Below are 19,728 nucleotides of genomic sequence, written 5' to 3'. Positions count from 1 at the left end.
GATTGTTTCCACGCCATGCGTTTCAGCACAAGCTAAAGGCATTTTTGTATTACATAAGGTTATTTATGAAAAGCAAAATACCAAAAGGCTTTAGTATCATTTCTACGAGAGATCGTGATTCACAAGAACAAAGCCACTACTATGTATTTTAGGGTGAATAGGAATGATCTATGCTTAGATGATTTTAGTGTCTAATCATAACCGAATATTAAACTTGAAAATAACACAGGCATGCCGACTATACCTTGAGGACAAGTGACTGGAGAGATTCAGAAAGCAATTCCCACATGGCGCCAATTTCCCCATGCGTCAACATTTCTTCGCTCTTTCGTCCCAGAAGCATCAAAAACATTCGCCCACCACTTATCAATTCTTTTGACCGCAGTGTAAGGAACAACTCGAAGTCAATTTGAAACTGTTCTCTGAATAGATTTGCTATTGAATGCGGAGTAGTCTTTCCAATATGGATGTTTCCTTCATTTACATAGTTGCCACTTGAGAGTTGCTCGGGCACCTAAGACATTTAGTACAATCAAACGAGACATTATTTAGTAAACCTGAGATCAAATGGGAAAAACTGTGCACGATTATAAGCACGAGATTTTAGAGTGGGACTAATCAATCTATAGAAAAATATCGTAGAGCATGTATACTGTTACATGTAAAAATGAGGAACATACATTACCATTCTTAAAACTAATAATAATTTGCAGTAGTATGAGTACTATTTACTAATTTGATACAGTATATATGACTATATTATCATAATGTTTTGCGTGTACATAATCATGTCCTAAGACCATCTCCAATGGGGTGGAAAAAGCTTGGTTTGATACACTAGAGCATGGTGAATTAACCAAGTTTTTGTTCGAAGGGATTAGTGTGTCGGTGGCAATGCTAGTTGGTCCATATGTAAGAGATGAGAGAGGGGAAAGAGGAACACGCATAAATAAGCGATCATGCACGACGCATGTATAACAGACTCCAATGTTTGGTGTAACATATTGCACACATCTGAATGTTTTCCTTTCTTCCAGATGCAGACATCTAGAAAGCGTCGTTGATTCCAAATGACCGATGGGTATGTCAAATTCTTTACCAACATATTTGATTTGAAGGACAGCATAGGAATAGGACAAATACAAGAATAAGATAGAATTGCACGTACAAACCTAAGAATTGGAAAATATATCAGTTCTGTAAATTTGCGTGTTAGTTCACAGGAATAGGGAAAAATGCAACAATCCTACTAAACACAGTCTAATCAACGTCAAACCACGCACTAAACTATAATTAGGATGGGATTATGCTTTTGCTCTATGTTTCAAAGGAAAAGCACGGGAATTTTAAAATTGATGACGACCTCCTTTTCAAATTCCTACGCACAAAGAACGAGACTAAGATCCTTAGAGCGTATGGCATTACAATTATAGTATTTTATTTGGTTTGACTTTGGTTTAGCCAAGTTTGTAATGATACATGTGTTGCTCCTATTTCCATGAACCAAACGTGTCTTGCAAAATATATGTGTTTCGCATCATCCATTTTGCACATCCATTCTTATCATTTTCTATGTTTTCCTATTCCTACACTTTTGGAGTCCTGCCAAGCAAGAGATCACTAAAATAGGTCCAAGTGGATTTGTAGAATTCCCGCATTTCTTTCCTTTGAAAATGGGATAAGAGGAGAGTTTCCTCCACTTCTCCTTTGGTCCATTCCTTCGAACCAAGCGAATGAATAGTGGTGGTCGAGAACTGAGCATAAACGCTACATGATTGCGATGAAATTCGTTCCAACGAGGGGATTGCGATGCAGGCAGAGTTCAAACTGAGCATAAACGCGTATTTGGCAGATTTGGTCTACTTCCCGGTTCAATCGCTAGCAGACATCATAGCATTCAACAACAAGCATCCTGTGGAGGCAAGTGCACCAAAAAACAACTGAATACATATTTCATCTCTTCACTTCTTGGTATAGGTTCAATTGTTCAAACAAACGGCTCTATAAAAATATGCTCCCTCCATCCCATAATATAGGACGTTTTATTTATATAAAAATGACATACATTATGGGGCCGAGGGAGTATCTATTTTTATATAGAATATACAATCCCCATGGATAGGGCATGTCACTATGTCAGGCCATCAAACTCTAGAAAAATCATAGAATCACCATGTTAGTTAGTGGTGCTTCTTTTGAAAAATTTCTTATATGTTTTCTTTGAAAGAAAATTTCCTTATATGTTAGTGCAGGAGAGGATGAAAGATTTCGGGCAGCTTGACCTTATCACTGCCCAAAACACAGATGGCATTGGCCCCTGGGAGAGAGCTGCGATCCGTCGCCTGAAGGAGCTGAATGCGAATGGGCTAGAGAAGCTAATGATGGAGCACCAATTGGACGCGATCGTGGCGCCGAACAGCAAAATTTCTAGACTTCTCGCCATCGCTGGGCACACTGGCATCATTGTGCCGGCGGATTAGATTCAAGTGGAGGCAACATGTGGTGCACATCGAAAGTACTACTAGTCCAAACTAGATCAAGTTTGGATTAGTAGTATACTTTTGACATGCACCACATATTGCCTCCACTTGAACCTAATCCGCCTTCATTTGACACACTGTTATGGACATAATGATGTAAACCTCATAACTGGTATTGTACCAATATTTGTATGATGGAGAGAAAACCGCATAAATACACTAAAAATAAAAAAAATAAAAAATGAATACTAGTAGCCATGGAGAGAAAACGCGCTGCCACTAGTTTCATTAGCAGTAGCGTGGGGGTGAACAAACGCTACAACTATTTGTCCTAGCAGTAGCGCGCGCCGGCACGCCTTACTGCTAAGCAATAGCTGTAGCACCTTATTAGTAGCGCGCCTACCCGCGCTACTAGTGAGCACAAAACCAGCGCTACTGCTAGGGTTTTCCCTAGTAGTGCTAGCTTTGGATGGCCACCTCCTTCATCAGTGTCGGTGGACAAGTCACCACCTGTCCGCGGATGGATACCGGAGCAAATTTGGATGTCAGCATTGGAGATTCCCTAAAGTGACATAGCTGGGCTATAAGAGATCCCGCGTTAGATTTTATCCTAGTTGAAGGATAGAGATGATAAACGGGCTGTAGAATTACAACCGGCTGTAGCGTGTGCTCCAACACGTTTTGTGAGAGAAAAAGATGGGCCGCATATTAATAACATACTAGTACGACTAACTATTGTACAAGTGACTATTAGTTGGGCTATATTTGATGTGACAACTTCATATAATTGGCCCGGAAATATGCTATTACAGCAACCCCAACAGGTCCCAAAACACGTACCGTAAGAAACTTCATATAACTAGCTGTTGGCGCTGATTTTTAGGGGCACGTGCACGAGACTTCCTGGTTGATCAACAAGGTTAGGCCGGCTACAGTATGGGAGCAGCAACAACGGCACGTCGGCGGCTCGTTCTGGCGAAGGCAATGGTCGTTCAGTGGTCCGTGAACCTTGATGTTATATTTATTATGTTTGAGCTGATTAGTACAATGTAGTGCGCCCGTGCTTCCCAAAATTTAAGTTTGACAATAAATTCAACCATCGAGACCGACTGCGGCGGGAGTAAAAATTATAGCATTGAATTCGTATCGAAATAGCGAAATCATTGGTATAATATTTGCTCCCGTCGCAATCGGTCTCGTTGGTTAAATTTATAGTCAAATTTAGATTTCGGAAAGCATAGGCACACTATATTGTGGAACGGAGGGAGCATATGACAACAACACGCAGCTGCAAATCTCCGTTGAAATTTCTCCATCACACCAGTGGCGGAGACAGGGGGTGTCGGCGATTTAGGCCAGTATATGAATAGTAACATCGTTTTTTGTGTGTGTGCTAAAATGGTGTTTTTTGATGGATTGGCCCACCCATATATACCTGGCCTTTTTTCTATACACCCATTGGCCTAGCATATATCCTCAGATCAGGCCAGCCCTTACCACGCACTCCTTCTTCCTCCTCCGTCGCATCCTACCTAGCTAGAGCTGCCGCCATGAACCTAGCATCTGCCTGCACCTCGGTATCTTCTTCTCCATTACGATTAAATTTCCTTCTAGAGCATTAAGACCACGGCTGCTGATCGATCTCTCCCTGTTAAGCTAGATGGAGATGAAGGCCAGGGCGACCGGCAGCACGGCGTCACCGATGGAGAAGAAGAGGTCGGAGAGGAAGAGGAGGCAGCGCATGAAGGCGCTCTACGAGAAGCTCGCATCCCTCATCCCAAAACAACACTTCCCCCATGCTGTAATGAAAGAACACACTTCTGTTCACATGCTAGCTTGTTCCCTTTTTTCTTATATAGTTGATTGATATCTAGCTGGTTGTTTCTCTCCAATTCTCCCTGTTTATTATCTCATGGTCTCGTCCTCTCCAGAAACTAATGAGTTTATATATTGTGAATATTTAAGTGGAGAATGGTAATTAGGAGTGTTTGCTGGGCATTTATTTTCACATTAGGTACTACTCCCTCCGTCCAAAAGTACTATTTTTGGAGCTCATGGCATGTCGAGGCGCGGTTGAAAAACAAGTGCAAAGTACGAACACATAGTTCTTTTTTGATTGATCCACACAGCCATATTATTAAGCAAAGAGTACAAACACACTGTCGATTAAGGACATCCACAATTTTTTTACGCAAGTTTTAAATAGTGGATTATGGCAAATAGCGAAAGAATCGTTAGCACGCTAACTAGTGTTATAGCGCGTTAACTGGTGGGAATCGACTTAGCATGATGCACCTCTAAACGCTATAGCGCCGAGATATTGCGATGTTTGAAAGTATGGGTTTACAAAGATGCTATGAATAATATAGTTTCAATCCAACAGGGTTGTTATGTGTAATCACATGCATCACCATAAATAAACTGGGAAAAAATACAACTTGTCCATTATCAATATTATCAGTCAAGGAAATCATGTCATCAAATAAAAAAATCACTTCATAATATGTTTATATTATTGTTCCTTTAATGCATATATAGGATACACCGAGTCAGCTAGGCTGCCTGGATGTGGCGGCATCATACATCAAGAACCTCAAGGAACGGGTCGATGATCTACAACACAAGAAGGCCTCTGCACAAGCCATGGCTACCTTACTGGGAGTTAGTGGCATCTCGACGCCCACTATCACTGCTACCACGAGCAGCGGTGCGAGGTCACCAGATGGAGAAAAAAAATTGGAGGCAGCACCACGGGTAGTGGAGGTGCAGCAATATGACGATGCAAGCATGGAGGTGAGGCTGATATGCAGCACGGACAGGCCTATCAAGCTCCATGAGGTGATCACCATTCTTGAGGAATAAGGGGCCGTCATCATTAACGCTAATCACTCTGTTGCTGACAACAGAATATTCTACACTATACACTCCCGGGTACGTACATACACATGTTGCAAAACATAATGCGCACACGAGTCCTAGGATTAAGGTTTCGACCAATAAGTAATTATAGCAATAAAATATAGTTTATGTGGCATGAAAATTGTATCATTAAAAGCATTATTTGCTGATTGAAATGATTTTTGTGTCAAATATTATTTTTCCTTTTTGGAACCTTGGATCGATAGCCTTATAAAAAATATATGTTCATACTTATCTGACGGGTAATGTTAGTTTCTAAGGTAACATTAAACTGAAATAGCAACATATATACAAGTAGAAGGCACAAAAGAAAATATAAGAGAGTCCATGTGCGTATGTGAAACTGCTGAGCTATAGATTCCTCTCCAATCATTTTCTTAGGCTGTAGAACGATAGAAAGAAACGAAAGAAGGGGGAAAGCTAGCCTAGAAGTTCGAATTGATTTCCATCTTTCTTTACCCCTCTCTTGTGGCCAGAATGTATGTGCTAAATTCAATTAGATGCGGCTGCAAAAAAAATAGCATATTGTGATGGAGGATTTTCTATCTAAATATCAAATTATAAAGTTATCTACTTTGCATCAAATTAAGTTAACAAATTTTATAAATTTCTCTCTTGTTATTGTGCAGGCCTTCAGCACCAGAATTGGCATAGATGTTTCAAGAATTTCTGAACGAATGGGGGCATTGGTGTGATAGTAAGTCGATTTGTGTAAAGAGAAGAAAAAAACCACTTAACTGTATAAATAAACATCCCACAAATGGTACATGATGTCTGTTCATTAATGACTATCATTAAGGATGAAAACACGTTAATTAACCACTTAACTGTATAATATTGGACTTTTTTGACACTGGTATAGTGTCAAAAAACTTCTTACATTATGGGACGGAGGGAGTAGTAAATGTGTTGAACTCACAACATGATCAATGTATGAAAAAAATGTTGATCAACCTTCGATCTATTATCTATAATTTATATTAACATGTTTTGGGCTATCATACCTTGTCCATTGATATTTCTCGATCGGTGCATGCAGCCTCTCCAACCAATAGCATATGTATTAGTACATCGCTGGACAACTTTTTTGGAAAATAAATATGCGGAGTGCACTCCATGTACTAATTTCTCGATATCTAAATTATGGTAAATGTTTGGTTGTGTAATTGCATGTTGGAGATGCATGAAAAAAATCCATGAGCTGTGCAATATGTATCGTGATTATCGACTGCGTGGCTGGGACCAAAAGAGCAGTGTGACTTAACAATAATTATTTAACTAAACGGCCGCAATTTCGCCACCACATATAAATATTAATTCCTTAGTTAGCTAGTGGTTCTGGCCAGATAAAAGAAATTCAACCTCGTGGACACACGAGGCCTTTTTTAGACTACATATATTTTGCACTTGCACGTCGAGAACAAATATATTGGGGAAAGGAACAAATACGTTCAACATCAAGACTTTGTCCTGACATTGACATCGAAGTTAATAATTCTTTGACAAAAAGCAAATTCTGGTTTCCAAACAAATAAAACTTTGTACGACACATATGTGGATGTCAGGGTGCATATAGTAGAAAGATTTAGTAAAGTATGAATCGTGCCTAACAAATGAATATACTATCTATTGACTCACCAAATATATTGATGCTCATGTTCCAAAGAAAAGAGAAGTGATGGACGAAAGGGAGAGCTAGGCCGATGTATGCATGTAAACATGCCGAATGAAGATGTGATGGCCTTTGGGCCCGCTCCACTTCGCTTTCTTCCTCGACACAAGAGGGTGATTGGAATCAATCTACACGTCCATTTGTACATTTTTTATTTGGCGCGTGGAAGTGATTGTCGTATTATTTTTTTCCACATCAGTAATTCTTTTGGATTGTGATTGTTTCAGACAACGATAGCTCTGTAAAAGGCGAAATGTAACTTAATGAAAGACAACATGTGGAAGTTCACCGACCTTCCAAACATATTAAAAGTACAAGGATAAGCATGAACTGAGTCACAACAATTCTCAAGGCGTGGAGCTCACCGGCATGTTGAACTGATAAGCACTTGGTTGGCAGGGGCACCGATGAGTTAGATATAGATGCGTGGACAATCGACTGGATGAAGAGTGATTGGCATAAACTAATGTCCCACAACGCGGTTGTTGCACCATGTTTAATGGAATATTTTAACCGCATGCATGCATGTGGAACCATGGAGTGACCATGACAATAGTAGCCGATAGAGAGAAAACCCATAGATTTTATATGTATAATAATGTAAAAAATAAAACACACCTTCATATGTATAATAGGAGCCATTAAATATATATGATGGTGTCAGCAATTTTGGTTCTGGCACAAATCTGAAGTAGATACTAAAATAGTAAATTGTTAATATAAATATTTTGTATTTCTAATTTCTACACGAATTTAGAAAAAATAAACTTACAAAAACTCTCTATGGACAACTCTATAATTTTTCAAAAATCGCTAGCCCGTGCTGTCGCACGGGTTGATGACTAGTGTTCATAATTTGAAAAATTCTCACCAAAATGAAAAAAGTTCACAAATTAAAACAAAAATGTTCACAATAGATTTTAAAAGAAGTTGATAATTTGAAAATTTTCACGAATTAAGAAGAAGTGCATGCATGAACCTTCAAAAAGCTAATCAGCCATCGGCGCATGCACACGCATTTACGTTGTATTACTAGAATGTATCTTTATTCTCATCAGGCCATGTTAGGCATGTACAATAAAATCACATTGTAAAAGATGGATTAGGAAAGGCTGTCGGCGTGCTTCCAAAGCAAGCCAATCTATTAAGTAAATGGTGAGACGGAAGAAATAAATAAATTTATCAGTTGATAATTTTTTACATGAGTCCATGAACAATCAAGAACGACTTTCACAGATACAAGTCATCAAATGTAAAACAATTTCACATCAAATAGAAATACATTTCTTATTGCATATGCTGGTGTGAATACGAAGATGAGCCAACGGTTGAGATATCAGTTGTGTCTGGACATGTGAGTCAAACCAAATACCAAAAGACTACTCATTTTTTATATGATAAACATTATTCATAATGTATGATATATTTATACTAAGTATTTTTACTTACTCACAAATCATTAATTATATCACGAAATATTAATATTTCTTTCGTTGATACATCCCGCAGCTTTAACCGACTTCCCCTCCCTCATATCTAACAAAATTTAGACTTTAATTTCACTGTGATTATAAACTCAAAGTGTTATGGTAGACCCCCATTTGTCACTATAACCATGCTACTTTTTGAAGAAAACAATATTGTACATTTCACCAAAATGAATAGTGTTAAAATATATTCAAATAATAAATGTGATAGTATCAAGGTTCATGTACTTCAGTTTGTGCCACTGATGTAAGTGTGTTTCTATGTGTTTGTGTTTGTGTTTGTTTTTAATATCTATACATATCATGATATAATTTTTTATCGCAATGAATACTTGTAGTGTGGGGTTTCCTTGCTTAATTATAACAAAACCATAAATTCTGGATTGTACTAGGATTGTTATTGATTTTCTCTCTCCCTACTTTGTATTGCTCGGGTTCACACTCTTTCATGGCCATTCATCATACCACCACTATAGAATAGGCTATAACTGCCACCTCAGCACTGATGAGCACACATAATGGTCGTCACTAGTAACTAGCTAGGAAAAATAGGAGTAGCGTGCGTATATTGCTGCACCGCCCACTATATCGCAGTCTATAAATAAAGCCCCGCCAGTGTGCTTCTCCTGCATCGTCGATAGCTTCGACTGATCTCCCGGCGCGCCCCCATGACCCCGACAGTTAAACTTCCAACCGATGTGCATGCCCTGATGTTCGCCCTCACATTGTCCGCTCCCCTGGCCGGCCTCCCTCGCCGTCGTCATATATCTCGAGGCTGCTATCTCATCCAATGGCTCACCTCCGGCCATGCTAAAATATCGATATGATGGCATCCTGCTTGTTCGGCGAACCACTATGTCCACGCAGCCCACATGGCCACCGAGGAGGACCATCCAGAGCACAACCGCGTGTGGCCTGAATTCGTAGAGTCCAACATCTACTGTATGGCATTAGGCCGTTGGACCCGACCACCTGGTCACCGTCGGGCGGTAGGTCACCCTCAGCAAATAGGCTATCGGTGTTGAAGCCACTACTGCAGTGGACCATGACGTAATAGCATTTGCCAAAGCCTAAGGGCAACCCCTTTATAAATGTACATCATATTATTTGGAAGGCTTTGATGTGAACAATTTAATGCGATATATATGTTGCATGTGTCTAAAAACGTGGAACCTTTTTAGGTCATCACTGAAAAACAATCTAGTGGAAACTAGAAAATAGCACAACCATAGTGCATGGAAAGCTATGGCATTTTCCTTGAAGATGCTTTGGTTTGAAATCACTAATGTACTACAGAATTTGTGAATCCTTTTGAAATTTTTAATTAAGGCTCTTGAGGTCATATCATGGTACCCCATGCCAAATTTCATGAAGCTTTGGACTAAATAATCATTTCTAATGAAAAGAACATGACATACATTTCTGTACTTGACTACTTAAATATTATTTGTATTTCAATTCTGAATCGTGTTGTAATATACATGCAGTTCAAAATTTTGTTATACCCATTACAAACCGAGAATCCAATTAATGCCTAAAATATACTAGCAATTGAATCCAGATAAATACCAAACTTTGATCTTAACAATGTAATGTTGTATGTTCAATGTAGATAAAGTTGAGAGTGTCCGGGATATTAATTTTGAACCCACTTCACGTGGTCCTTACTTTGGTATTCCAAAAATACTAAAAATAAACATCAATTGTTTGATTCGAACCCTCAGAATTCGCGCCTTAATTTGATGTTTTGTGTGGGCACTTATTATTCGGAGAAAAATATAAGATTTTTTTTAGGATTTTGATATTTAGGGAAAAAAAATTGATGTACATTGTTTGATTCGGGGATTTGAACCCCCAGGCTATGCACTATTTTTAAACAAACCGTTTTCTTATAATTACTTTGTTTTTCCCGCGATGTGAAGCACCCTTTGAAGCAAAATCCTGTGGTTTTCCAACCATATAGGATTAGGATTCAACACTACATAACACTCCTATTTTGCAAACGCACCAGTGGATGATTAGGACTGCGGTTCGACAAACAAATTGGTCAGCACCACTGCTGCTGTGCCCACGTTGTGCCAGTCGGTGGATCCAGCAACAGGATCCGGCATTAGCGGGCGAGAGGCACGCAGCCCTCATAGTTTAACTCCAAACTCAGGTAAAGATAAGCAGAGTAGTTGTTTGATTATTTTTAGGCCAACTTGAGCATCATCTTACGTCTGTCTTCTTCTGCCCATGTTTCAACGTCGTTCACCATTAAACGGTCAGGACGCACAAGCTCGTATGCGCCGCTGTGCTCCTCCTCTTCCCCCTCCGGCGGCCATCGCTACAAGTCCATCTTCAGCTTCAGCGACTCCTTCGCTGATACGGGCAACAACCCCATCGTCTTCGGATGGTACTCCGTCTTCGACCACGTCACAAGGCCTCCCTACGGCACCACCTTCTTCGGCCGCCCCACCGGCCGCAACGGGGACGGGCGGCTCATCATCGACTTCATCGGTATGTTCGTGCTCCTCCATTTGATTTCCGACTGGCCGGCTACCGGAATATGTACCAGTCGATGACTGTAGGCTCTTTGTGGGACTGATTAGCTGAAAACCTGGGCCTGCCGTATGTGCCGCCCACCCTGGCGCACAACGGCAGCTTCCGCCGAGGTGCCAACTTCGCCGTTGGAGCCGCCACTGCCCTCGACGCCGGTTTCTTCCATGAGAGGGACATCCCCGGTGGCTCCAGCAAGTTCCCCCTCTACACCAGCCTAGGCGTGCAGCTGGAGTGGTTCGAGTCCATGAAGCCTACATTGTGCCACACAGCTCGAGGTTACAATTATATGCTATTCATAATTCCATATACATTCGTAGCCATCATTAGCCAAGTCAACGCTTGATGAGAACTCAAATGATATGCATCTTGCATCCAGAGTGCAAGAAATTCTTCGGCACGTCCCTCTTCCTAGTGGGCGAGTTCGGAGTCAACGACTATCACTTCTCTTTCCAAAGCAAAACGGTGCAGGAAGTCCGGTCCTTCGTTCCAGATGTTGTCGCAACCATCTCCATGGCCATCGAGGTACTCTAGCTCTTAAGCAGTCATTAAGCTTCACATACGCAATGACCAATCGATCATCAATGCTAACCAAATATTGCTGCTATCAACAGAGGCTGATCAAGCACGGGGCGAGGATCCTGGTGGTTCCCGGCGTGATCCCGTCCGGATGCTCGCCGCCCATCCTGACCAAGTTCGCCGGCGCCCCACCGTCAGCATACAACTCCAAAACCGGCTGTCTGACAGCGCACAACGAGCTGGGGCTGTACCACAACGAGCTGCTGCAGGCGGCTCTCACCAAGCACCGGGCCAAGCACCGTAACGTCAAGATCATCTACGCCGATTTCTTTCGTCCAATCATGGAGATGGTGGAGTCGCCACACAAGTTCGGTTAGCACCGCCAACTCAACTGAAAGAATCTTCGTTAGTTGCATAGCACACACACAAAATGTCATCATGGAAGGTGGTTGACGTTGATTGATGGATGATTGCAGGTTTTGAAGAGGACGTACTAATGGTGTGCTGTGGAGGGCCTGGAAGGTACGGAATGAACGCGACGGTTCTATGCGGCGATGCAGCCGCGACGACGTGCCGGGATCCGTCTGCTCGGCTGTACTGGGACGGCGTCCACTTGACAGAGGCGGCAAACCGACACCTCGCCGATGTCTGGCTGGGCGAGATCAACTCGTTCACTGGAGTGAGCACCAAGGATTTGGATCCCGAGTGCAAGTTTTTTCTCTCGGGGCACCGGAATTCTCGGTTACCATGAAATCCCGGAAAAAAATTCGGACGAAATTTGAAATTGAATTTTGAATTAAAATTATTTGAGTGTTCTATAGATAAGTGCTCGACTCAATTTGTTCACCAACCACCATCTGGCATGGTGGTAGGTCGTATATGTAGTTCTCTTGCCTTGAGGTTATTAGATCGAATCCCGCCAAAAAACAACAACTACGACACTCGAACCCAAGACCACAACAGAAATAATGAGGAGGCCAGGTTACCACTACGTGATGGCTGGCTGCCTGTCCTCTAGAAGTTTCGGACATATCTAACATAACTATCAGAGTTTAAATTCAAAATTTTTGAAAAAAATCAAAAAAATTCGCTCGGTACATACGTATCTCATGGGGTGGCGAGAAACGCGGATACCGGGCGGTATCCGAATATTCCACCAGGTACCCAAAACCTTGGTCAGCACCAAGCAGGGTGCAAAGGAGCCATGTCGACTAGGTCGTCACAGAATATATGGGCCGAAACAGTGATGAAGTAAGTGAGCCGAAAAATAATTTATCCAGTAGATAGTGTGATACACAGCGTCGCCAAGTAAATTTTTACCTGAAGGGATGAACCTGAAGGGTCACGGGAGTAGTGATTCAAGTTTTAATTGTTTACTGTAGTTTTTTTTTTTAAAGAGTCCTGTCATTTTCTTTATTGTGAAATCCAGGTTCAGCTTCATGTTTGTGTTGACGGTCCAGCATCTTATTCTCATGTAGCGCACGGTGAGCTTTCTTTGGAGCTTTGTTTGTCAGGTTCTAGCTGGGTCCGACTGGCAAGCCTGGATCTGACAGGGTTTATTCAAACCCGTGCTAACCAGATAGACGGACTTCTGACTATATCTTCAAATTCCCTTGCATTTTTGTAGCATTGACACCTGCTCTCTAGACAGCGGGATCACGACTAACTTGGTCATAAAATGGACGCGGTAACTGCTGACGCACGTCGTCTCACTTTGCCGCTGATTTCCTGATCTACTGGCCATTTGGTGATCTTTTTCACTTTCTTTTCATAGTTGAACTTGTCGCATATGATTGCTTTATTTGTAAAGAAGGAGGAAAGTTTATTTATATAGCCCAAAAGGCACGCATTGTGAGAACAATTTGTATTCGTGTGAAAAAGCATGGCAATTTATAAAATGTTAATGTTTTTAATCCGTCTGCATTGCAGTCGAGTGACTTGTCAAGCACAATTCTAGATGTATCTTTTCAGTCCTGTAATCATAGGTGTTTTCGTGCCTTGTAACTTGATCTTTATTCTATAAATGAGACACGTATTACCGTGCAAATAAAAAAAACATAGTTCTAGATGATGCTCTGCTACACAATGCTGATATAATGGTCAATTCTAGATGCTTCACTGTTGCACATTGCAGTCGAGCGATCCACCATCAGCTCACCACTTGCAGCAGAATGGATCTAGGAGGTGAAGCCCGGCCCTGAGGCGCCACAACCGGGCGTCATGGCTGGCCACCACACTGCCCTCACAGCCGTGGCTGTACAGCCACCGCCGAGAGCCCTTGGGACCATAGCCCTAAACTGCCAACACACGTGGCACCTAGGGACGCGATAGCGTAATTGTCGTAATTGTATTGGTCACCTTACAACAACCATCTATCATGTAATTGTCATAACTAATACATTCCTTATCAACCAAAGTCTCATTTATTTCCACACAAATAGCAGTCCACCTACTACACAATTCAGGAGACACGGGTCCAACTTCCTCCATATTACCCAATACTTCCAACTCCTCTTGAAGCTCTTTTATCCTCTTTTTGGAATGCCCAAACTTATTGGAACTCTAGCCTTTAAGAAAATTACTAAATATTTTAAGCTTTATGTTAATGATATTGGAATCCTCATATCTTACACGCTTGTTCCAAATTTTACTACCCAAAAGAAGAAACTCATCATTCTTAACCTAGCTCAACAAAAATATAAATTCATTTATGTTAGATGATGTCATGATATTGTTCCCAGAGGGTAATATTAGAGCATTATGATCAGATACACATCAAACCACCTTTCTCGAATTAACTAAAGGAAATAAATCCACCCACTCACTAGACATAAGGATCTTGTCTAATTTCTTGAGAGTAGCATGGGCTTGCTTATTAGGCCATGTATAGATGATTCCACTAATATAGAACTCCCTTAGAGCAAGAGTATGAATAGTAGAACTGAAAAAATCAGTAAAAGGACAATGATGCATTTTCTAAGTCTTTTCACCATTATGTCCAACGATATTGAAGTCTCCACCAACACTAAATGTATTGAGATACACTTAGTAATGTGGGGATCCATGATGAGATCCGTCAGAAATTGTACGTGGCAGCCTCACACATGACCTGCACATGTATTTTAGAATATATAACATATTACATGGACAGTTACTAAGTACTTTGTGCTTAATATCCTCTATTGAGAAGTTGAAATATATTCGAATCTGAGGCCTTATCGTAATAGTTACAACACATGTAGGACATATAATTTATTCATACATAATGGCTTATAAACCGTTCGCGCACATGTCGCTAGTTCAGGTTTTAATGCGTCGCCTTCTTCAGAGAGACCACGATGCTGGGCAACATGGCATTCCGTTTCTCAAGATGTTTTGCAACGACGCATGCATACACTGCAAACAGCTCATCAGTAATGCCCTCGCCGAAGTGGCCAGCAATAAGTGGCTCTAACACTGATCTGATGGTCATGGAGAGGTTTCTCCCACTGCTGGCAGGGTCAAGCACCATGTGCTCGTCGTCAGAATCATCATCTTGAGGGTCCCAATTGACTTCGACCATCCCCACATGCTCAATGTCGAATAGCTCTGTGTGGTTGACCACTGCCTTCACCTCCTCCACTGATGGGGCGTAGAGTGGCAGGTTGAATGAGTCAAGTTTTCCTTTTTCCACGCGACCCTGCAATGGACCAGTAACCACAATAAGACTTGATATAGAATTCATGTCAAATAATTATAGAATATCATAGCGATTGTTTCCACGCCATGCGTTTCAGCACAAGCTAAAGGCATTTTTGTATTACATAAGGTTATTTATGAAAAGCAAAATACCAAAAGGCTTTAGTATCATTTCTACGAGAGATCGTGATTCACAAGAACAAAGCCACTACTATGTATTTTAGGGTGAATAGGAATGATCTATGCTTAGATGATTTTAGTGTCTAATCATAACCGAATATTAAACTTGAAAATAACACAGGCATGCCGACTATACCTTGAGGACAAGTGACTGGAGAGATTCAGAAAGCAATTCCCACATGGCGCCAATTTCCCCATGCGTCAACATTTCTTCGCTCTTTCGTCCCAGAAGCATCAAAAACATTCGCCCACCACTTATCAATTCTTTTGACCGCAGTGTAAGGAACAACTCGAAGTCAATTTGAAACTGTTCTCTGAATAGATTTGCTATTGAATGCGGAGTAGTCTTTCCAATATGGATGTTTCCTTCATTTACATAGTTGCCACTTGAGAGTTGCTCGGGCACCTAAGACATTTAGTACAATCAAACGAGACATTATTTAGTAAACCTGAGATCAAATGGGAAAAACTGTGCACGATTATAAGCACGAGATTTTAGAGTGGGACTAATCAATCTATAGAAAAATATCGTAGAGCATGTATACTGTTACATGTAAAAATGAGGAACATACATTACCATTCTTAAAACTAATAATAATTTGCAGTAGTATGAGTACTATTTACTAATTTGATACAGTATATATGACTATATTATCATAATGTTTTGCGTGTACATAATCATGTCCTAAGACCATCTCCAATGGGGTGGAAAAAGCTTGGTTTGATACACTAGAGCATGGTGAATTAACCAAGTTTTTGTTCGAAGGGATTAGTGTGTCGGTGGCAATGCTAGTTGGTCCATATGTAAGAGATGAGAGAGGGGAAAGAGGAACACACATAAATAAGCGATCATGCACGACGCATGTATAACAGACTCCAATGTTTGGTGTAACATATTGCACACATCTGAATGTTTTCCTTTCTTCCAGATGCAGACATCTAGAAAGCGTCGTTGATTCCAAATGACCGATGGGTATGTCAAATTCTTTACCAACATATTTGATTTGAAGGACAGCATAGGAATAGGACAAATACAAGAATAAGATAGAATTGCACGTACAAACCTAAGAATTGGAAAATATATCAGTTCTGTAAATTTGCGTGTTAGTTCACAGGAATAGGGAAAAATGCAACAATCCTACTAAACACAGTCTAATCAACGTCAAACCACGCACTAAACTATAATTAGGATGGCATTATGCTTTTGCTCTATGTTTCAAAGGAAAAGCACGGGAATTTTAAAATCGATGACGACCTCCTTTTCAAATTCCTACGCACAAAGAACGAGACTAAGATCCTTAGAGCGTATGGCATTACAATTATAGTATTTTATTTGGTTTGACTTTGGTTTAGCCAAGTTTGTAATGATACATGTGTTGCTCCTATTTCCATGAACCAAACGTGTCTTGCAAAATATATGTGTTTCGCATCATCCATTTTGCACATCCATTCTTATCATTTTCTATGTTTTCCTATTCCTACACTTTTGGAGTCCTGCCAAGCAAGAGATCACTAAAATAGGTCCAAGTGGATTTGTAGAATTCCCGCATTTCTTTCCTTTGAAAATGGGATAAGAGGAGAGTTTCCTCCACTTCTCCTTTGGTCCATTCCTTCGAACCAAGCGAATGAATAGTACTCCTAAAGGAAGTTTTCTGTTTCTATATTTTTCCTCTACTTTCTCCATGAACCAAAGAAGCCATACAAGTTTCACTTACTATAAGATGGAGTCCTAATGTAGAACCCAAGTAAACCGCATTACCACAATAGTTATTCCTTACTTGGCAAGTCAACTATTTTCATGCGTCTTACTCCTTCCAGTAAAGAAATAACATGGTCATTTTGCACATAGTTTTTGGATGTTTAAAAGTATGGCCCTGTTAACTAAGCTAGGTCCCTTCTTTTTTATGGTATAATAGATAACCTTTGCTGTGCTTTCTCGTGGAGACAAAACTGGAATGATAAACACTGGATGATGCTTGTATATAAGTGTATGACCAAGTGTGGATGAGTACTGTTTTGTTGCAATCTGATGTTCAGTTTAGGCTGGAACATAATTTAGTATGACGAGTGTGCAATCATGCGTGTACCTTGGAGAGCCAATGGAGGCTGTAGGACGAGTGGAAAAGATGGACGCTCTGGCTAGGACAAAGCCTGTTGTAGAACGATCCCGGTAGCCCGACGACGTAGTACGGTGGCGTCGCCGCCTCATCGCCCTCCCCTTTCCTAGTGACAGTATGGAACTGATCAAGCGACTGGAAGATGAGGTTGAAATCGTTCTTGGGCAAGTCATTCAGGAGAAACTGCAGCTCCACGCCATGTTGTTCGTTTGTGTTCTGGTTGTAGTCAGAGATCATGCCGGTAACCTCGGCGACGATGAAGAGAGCGTTCGGGCCCGATGTGCAGCCGAGGTCAGCGACGACCATGGTGCTCGCAGGGGAGAGCGAGGTGTATACCTCTTGTACGGTCCTTTGAAGCAATGGCCTGTTCTTCAGCATGGCCTTCATCTGCGAAAAGTATGCATAAAGGGGTGTCATGCATCGCGAAATGCCATGAAAGAAAGACAGAAACAAGTGCGGGATGGTAGTTTGGATACAAACCGGGATCCTGGAGTTGGCGGCGTAGCTGTTCTCTCCGTCGCCGGTAGCCATGTGAAGAACGTCCTCTACCTTCATGGTTGTTGATCACCGGTGGTGTTTCTCTGTTATCCAGAACGTTCGTGCTCTTCTTTATATAGAGAGGCAAGCCAGTTACACACACCTTGCGTACTGGCTAACTATGAGCTATTAAATAATTTTGGGTATATGCAATCAGGGCTATTAAATAATTATGAGCTATTAAATAATCTGGAATGAGCTAGAAATCTAGAATGAGCTGGACTGAAATGCATGTTCGGCTCACCAAGCCCATGCATGTTTGGATATATGATTATCACGCTTTGTTCGATTGGTGTCCAGCCATGTGATGGATCGATTTGCGTGGTCAAATTGATATATAGTAGGCCTTCCACTGCTACAATTTTATATTTTCCATGTGCCCCGCGGCAAAAGCGTATTTGAACTCGGCATACAAAGTGCCGTGTTCAGCTCTCCCATTAGGATACTCGGCCTACACTCTTCAGAAAAAAAGCCATGTTGCCAAGTATTAGCCGTTGGGACTCGGCAAATACTTTGCCGGGATCTAAACCTGGCACTCGGCACAAAAGCTCACTTGACGGGTAGGACGGAGATGCTATTTGCCACCTGGCACATGACTTCGCCGAGATCTGTTGGGAAGAACTCGGCGAAAATAAATGCCTCAGAGGCCACATGGCCCGACGGCTTCACCGAGAGCCCATGTTTGCCAAGATTACAGAGCTAAAACTCGGCAAGGCCATGCGCTAAGAGGCCGACAACATGTCCACGCCGGTACGCTGCGCGGCCTTTGTTTGTCGAGTTGCTTCCAGTGGCTCATCATTTCCGAGATCCAACACTCGGCAAACTCATCTACAACATATTTCTTAAACACGTTGCATATTTTTATACACGCAGAATATTTTTGGGATACACGTTGAATATTTTACCTCTACATGATGAGCATTTTAAAAAATGGTTGAAATATTTTTTGGGATACATGCAAAATATTTTTTAAAGGATGCAGCTAGCGAACGCGTGGCCGGTAGTTTGTTCAATCGAACATGCCTTCACATTAGGAATGGACATCTTAATTGTGAGCGGTCCCCCACGTGTCCTTCAAAATTTTTTTTGTCTCTTGTCATCTTCGTCGTGCTCACATGATTTTGAGACGTTACCAAACAAACAAACGCGGGTGCGGCTGAGGATAATTTATAGTCCTCTAGCGCTGATTGGGGATCAGTTAGGTGCCGGTTGGGGATCGGCTAGGTGCCAGTTAGAGAAGTAAAACCGAATTTTTACTCTACTAACCGGTTGTAGGGGATCGGTTGGAAATGCCCTTAAAGGTGAATCTACTTAACTTGATGGTCATGATAGCTAACATCAACCAGAATTTTGATGATAGGCAATCGTTCCATGTTCCGTAGCACCCGAAGTTGCTCATGCACAAAAGTTAGTCAAAACATAGTCATATGTGATCTGGTTTTGAAGACTCTTTACAGGTAACCTAGGGGTGAAACAGATCTTAGTTTCAACTCTATGTTTAAAAATTGTGGCTTTTTGAAAAAAAAGTTAGTTACAGTGTTTTCACCTGTAAGAATTTCTTCCAACGTCATGAATCGTGCCAGATGCATTGAAGCTGGCTT

At 41.3% G+C, this 19,728-nt stretch overlaps 2 protein-coding genes and 2 pseudogenes across 2 annotated transcripts in view; 2 read left to right on the top strand and 2 right to left on the bottom strand.

The window, feature by feature from the left end:
- LOC119366848 (inactive anthranilate O-methyltransferase 1-like) overlaps positions 1-474 on the bottom strand; it is a 1,251-nt gene extending 777 nt beyond the window's left edge. Inside the window, exon 1 of the mRNA XM_037632551.1 lies at positions 245-474. Coding sequence (XP_037488448.1) covers positions 245-352 — 108 coding nt within the window. The 5' untranslated portion in view covers positions 353-474. The remainder of the gene's footprint in view (positions 1-244) is intronic.
- A 3,666-nt stretch (positions 475-4,140) lies between these two features.
- LOC119360240 lies at positions 4,141-6,094 on the top strand (annotated as a pseudogene).
- Positions 6,095-9,430: 3,336 nt separating this feature from the next.
- On the top strand, positions 9,431-12,440 carry LOC119360239 (annotated as a pseudogene).
- Positions 12,441-14,698: 2,258 nt separating this feature from the next.
- Positions 14,699-18,163, bottom strand: LOC119366847 (anthranilate O-methyltransferase 2-like). The gene is made up of 4 exons (XM_037632550.1): positions 18,071-18,163; positions 17,561-17,977; positions 15,610-15,879; positions 14,699-15,294 (listed from the first exon to the last, which is right to left on the bottom strand). Exons 1-4 carry the CDS (start codon positions 18,143-18,145, stop codon positions 14,923-14,925), a joined length of 1,134 nt encoding a protein of 377 aa, XP_037488447.1. The 5' UTR covers positions 18,146-18,163; the 3' UTR covers positions 14,699-14,922.
- Between the last annotated feature and the right edge of the window lie 1,565 nt (positions 18,164-19,728).

The sequence above is a fragment of the Triticum dicoccoides genome, chromosome 2B (assembly GCF_002162155.2).
Source record: "Triticum dicoccoides isolate Atlit2015 ecotype Zavitan chromosome 2B, WEW_v2.0, whole genome shotgun sequence".
Classification (NCBI taxonomy): domain Eukaryota; kingdom Viridiplantae; phylum Streptophyta; class Magnoliopsida; order Poales; family Poaceae; genus Triticum; species Triticum dicoccoides.
The sequence above is the reverse complement of the archived record's forward strand: the minus strand, read 5'-3'. Positions and strand labels throughout refer to the sequence as shown.

Bases quoted from the DNA above. Each gene is read 5' to 3' on its own strand.
- LOC119366847 (XM_037632550.1), bottom strand. From the start codon at position 18,145: ATGAAGGTAGAGGACGTTCTTCACATGGCTACCGGCGACGGAGAGAAC. The intron at 17,978-18,070 runs GTTTGTATCCAA...TACTTTTCGCAG, and splicing joins CCGCCAACTCCAGGATCCCG to ATGAAGGCCATGCTGAAGAA. The intron at 15,880-17,560 runs GTACACGCATGA...TAAATGTCTTAG, and splicing joins GCCTCCATTGGCTCTCCAAG to GTGCCCGAGCAACTCTCAAG.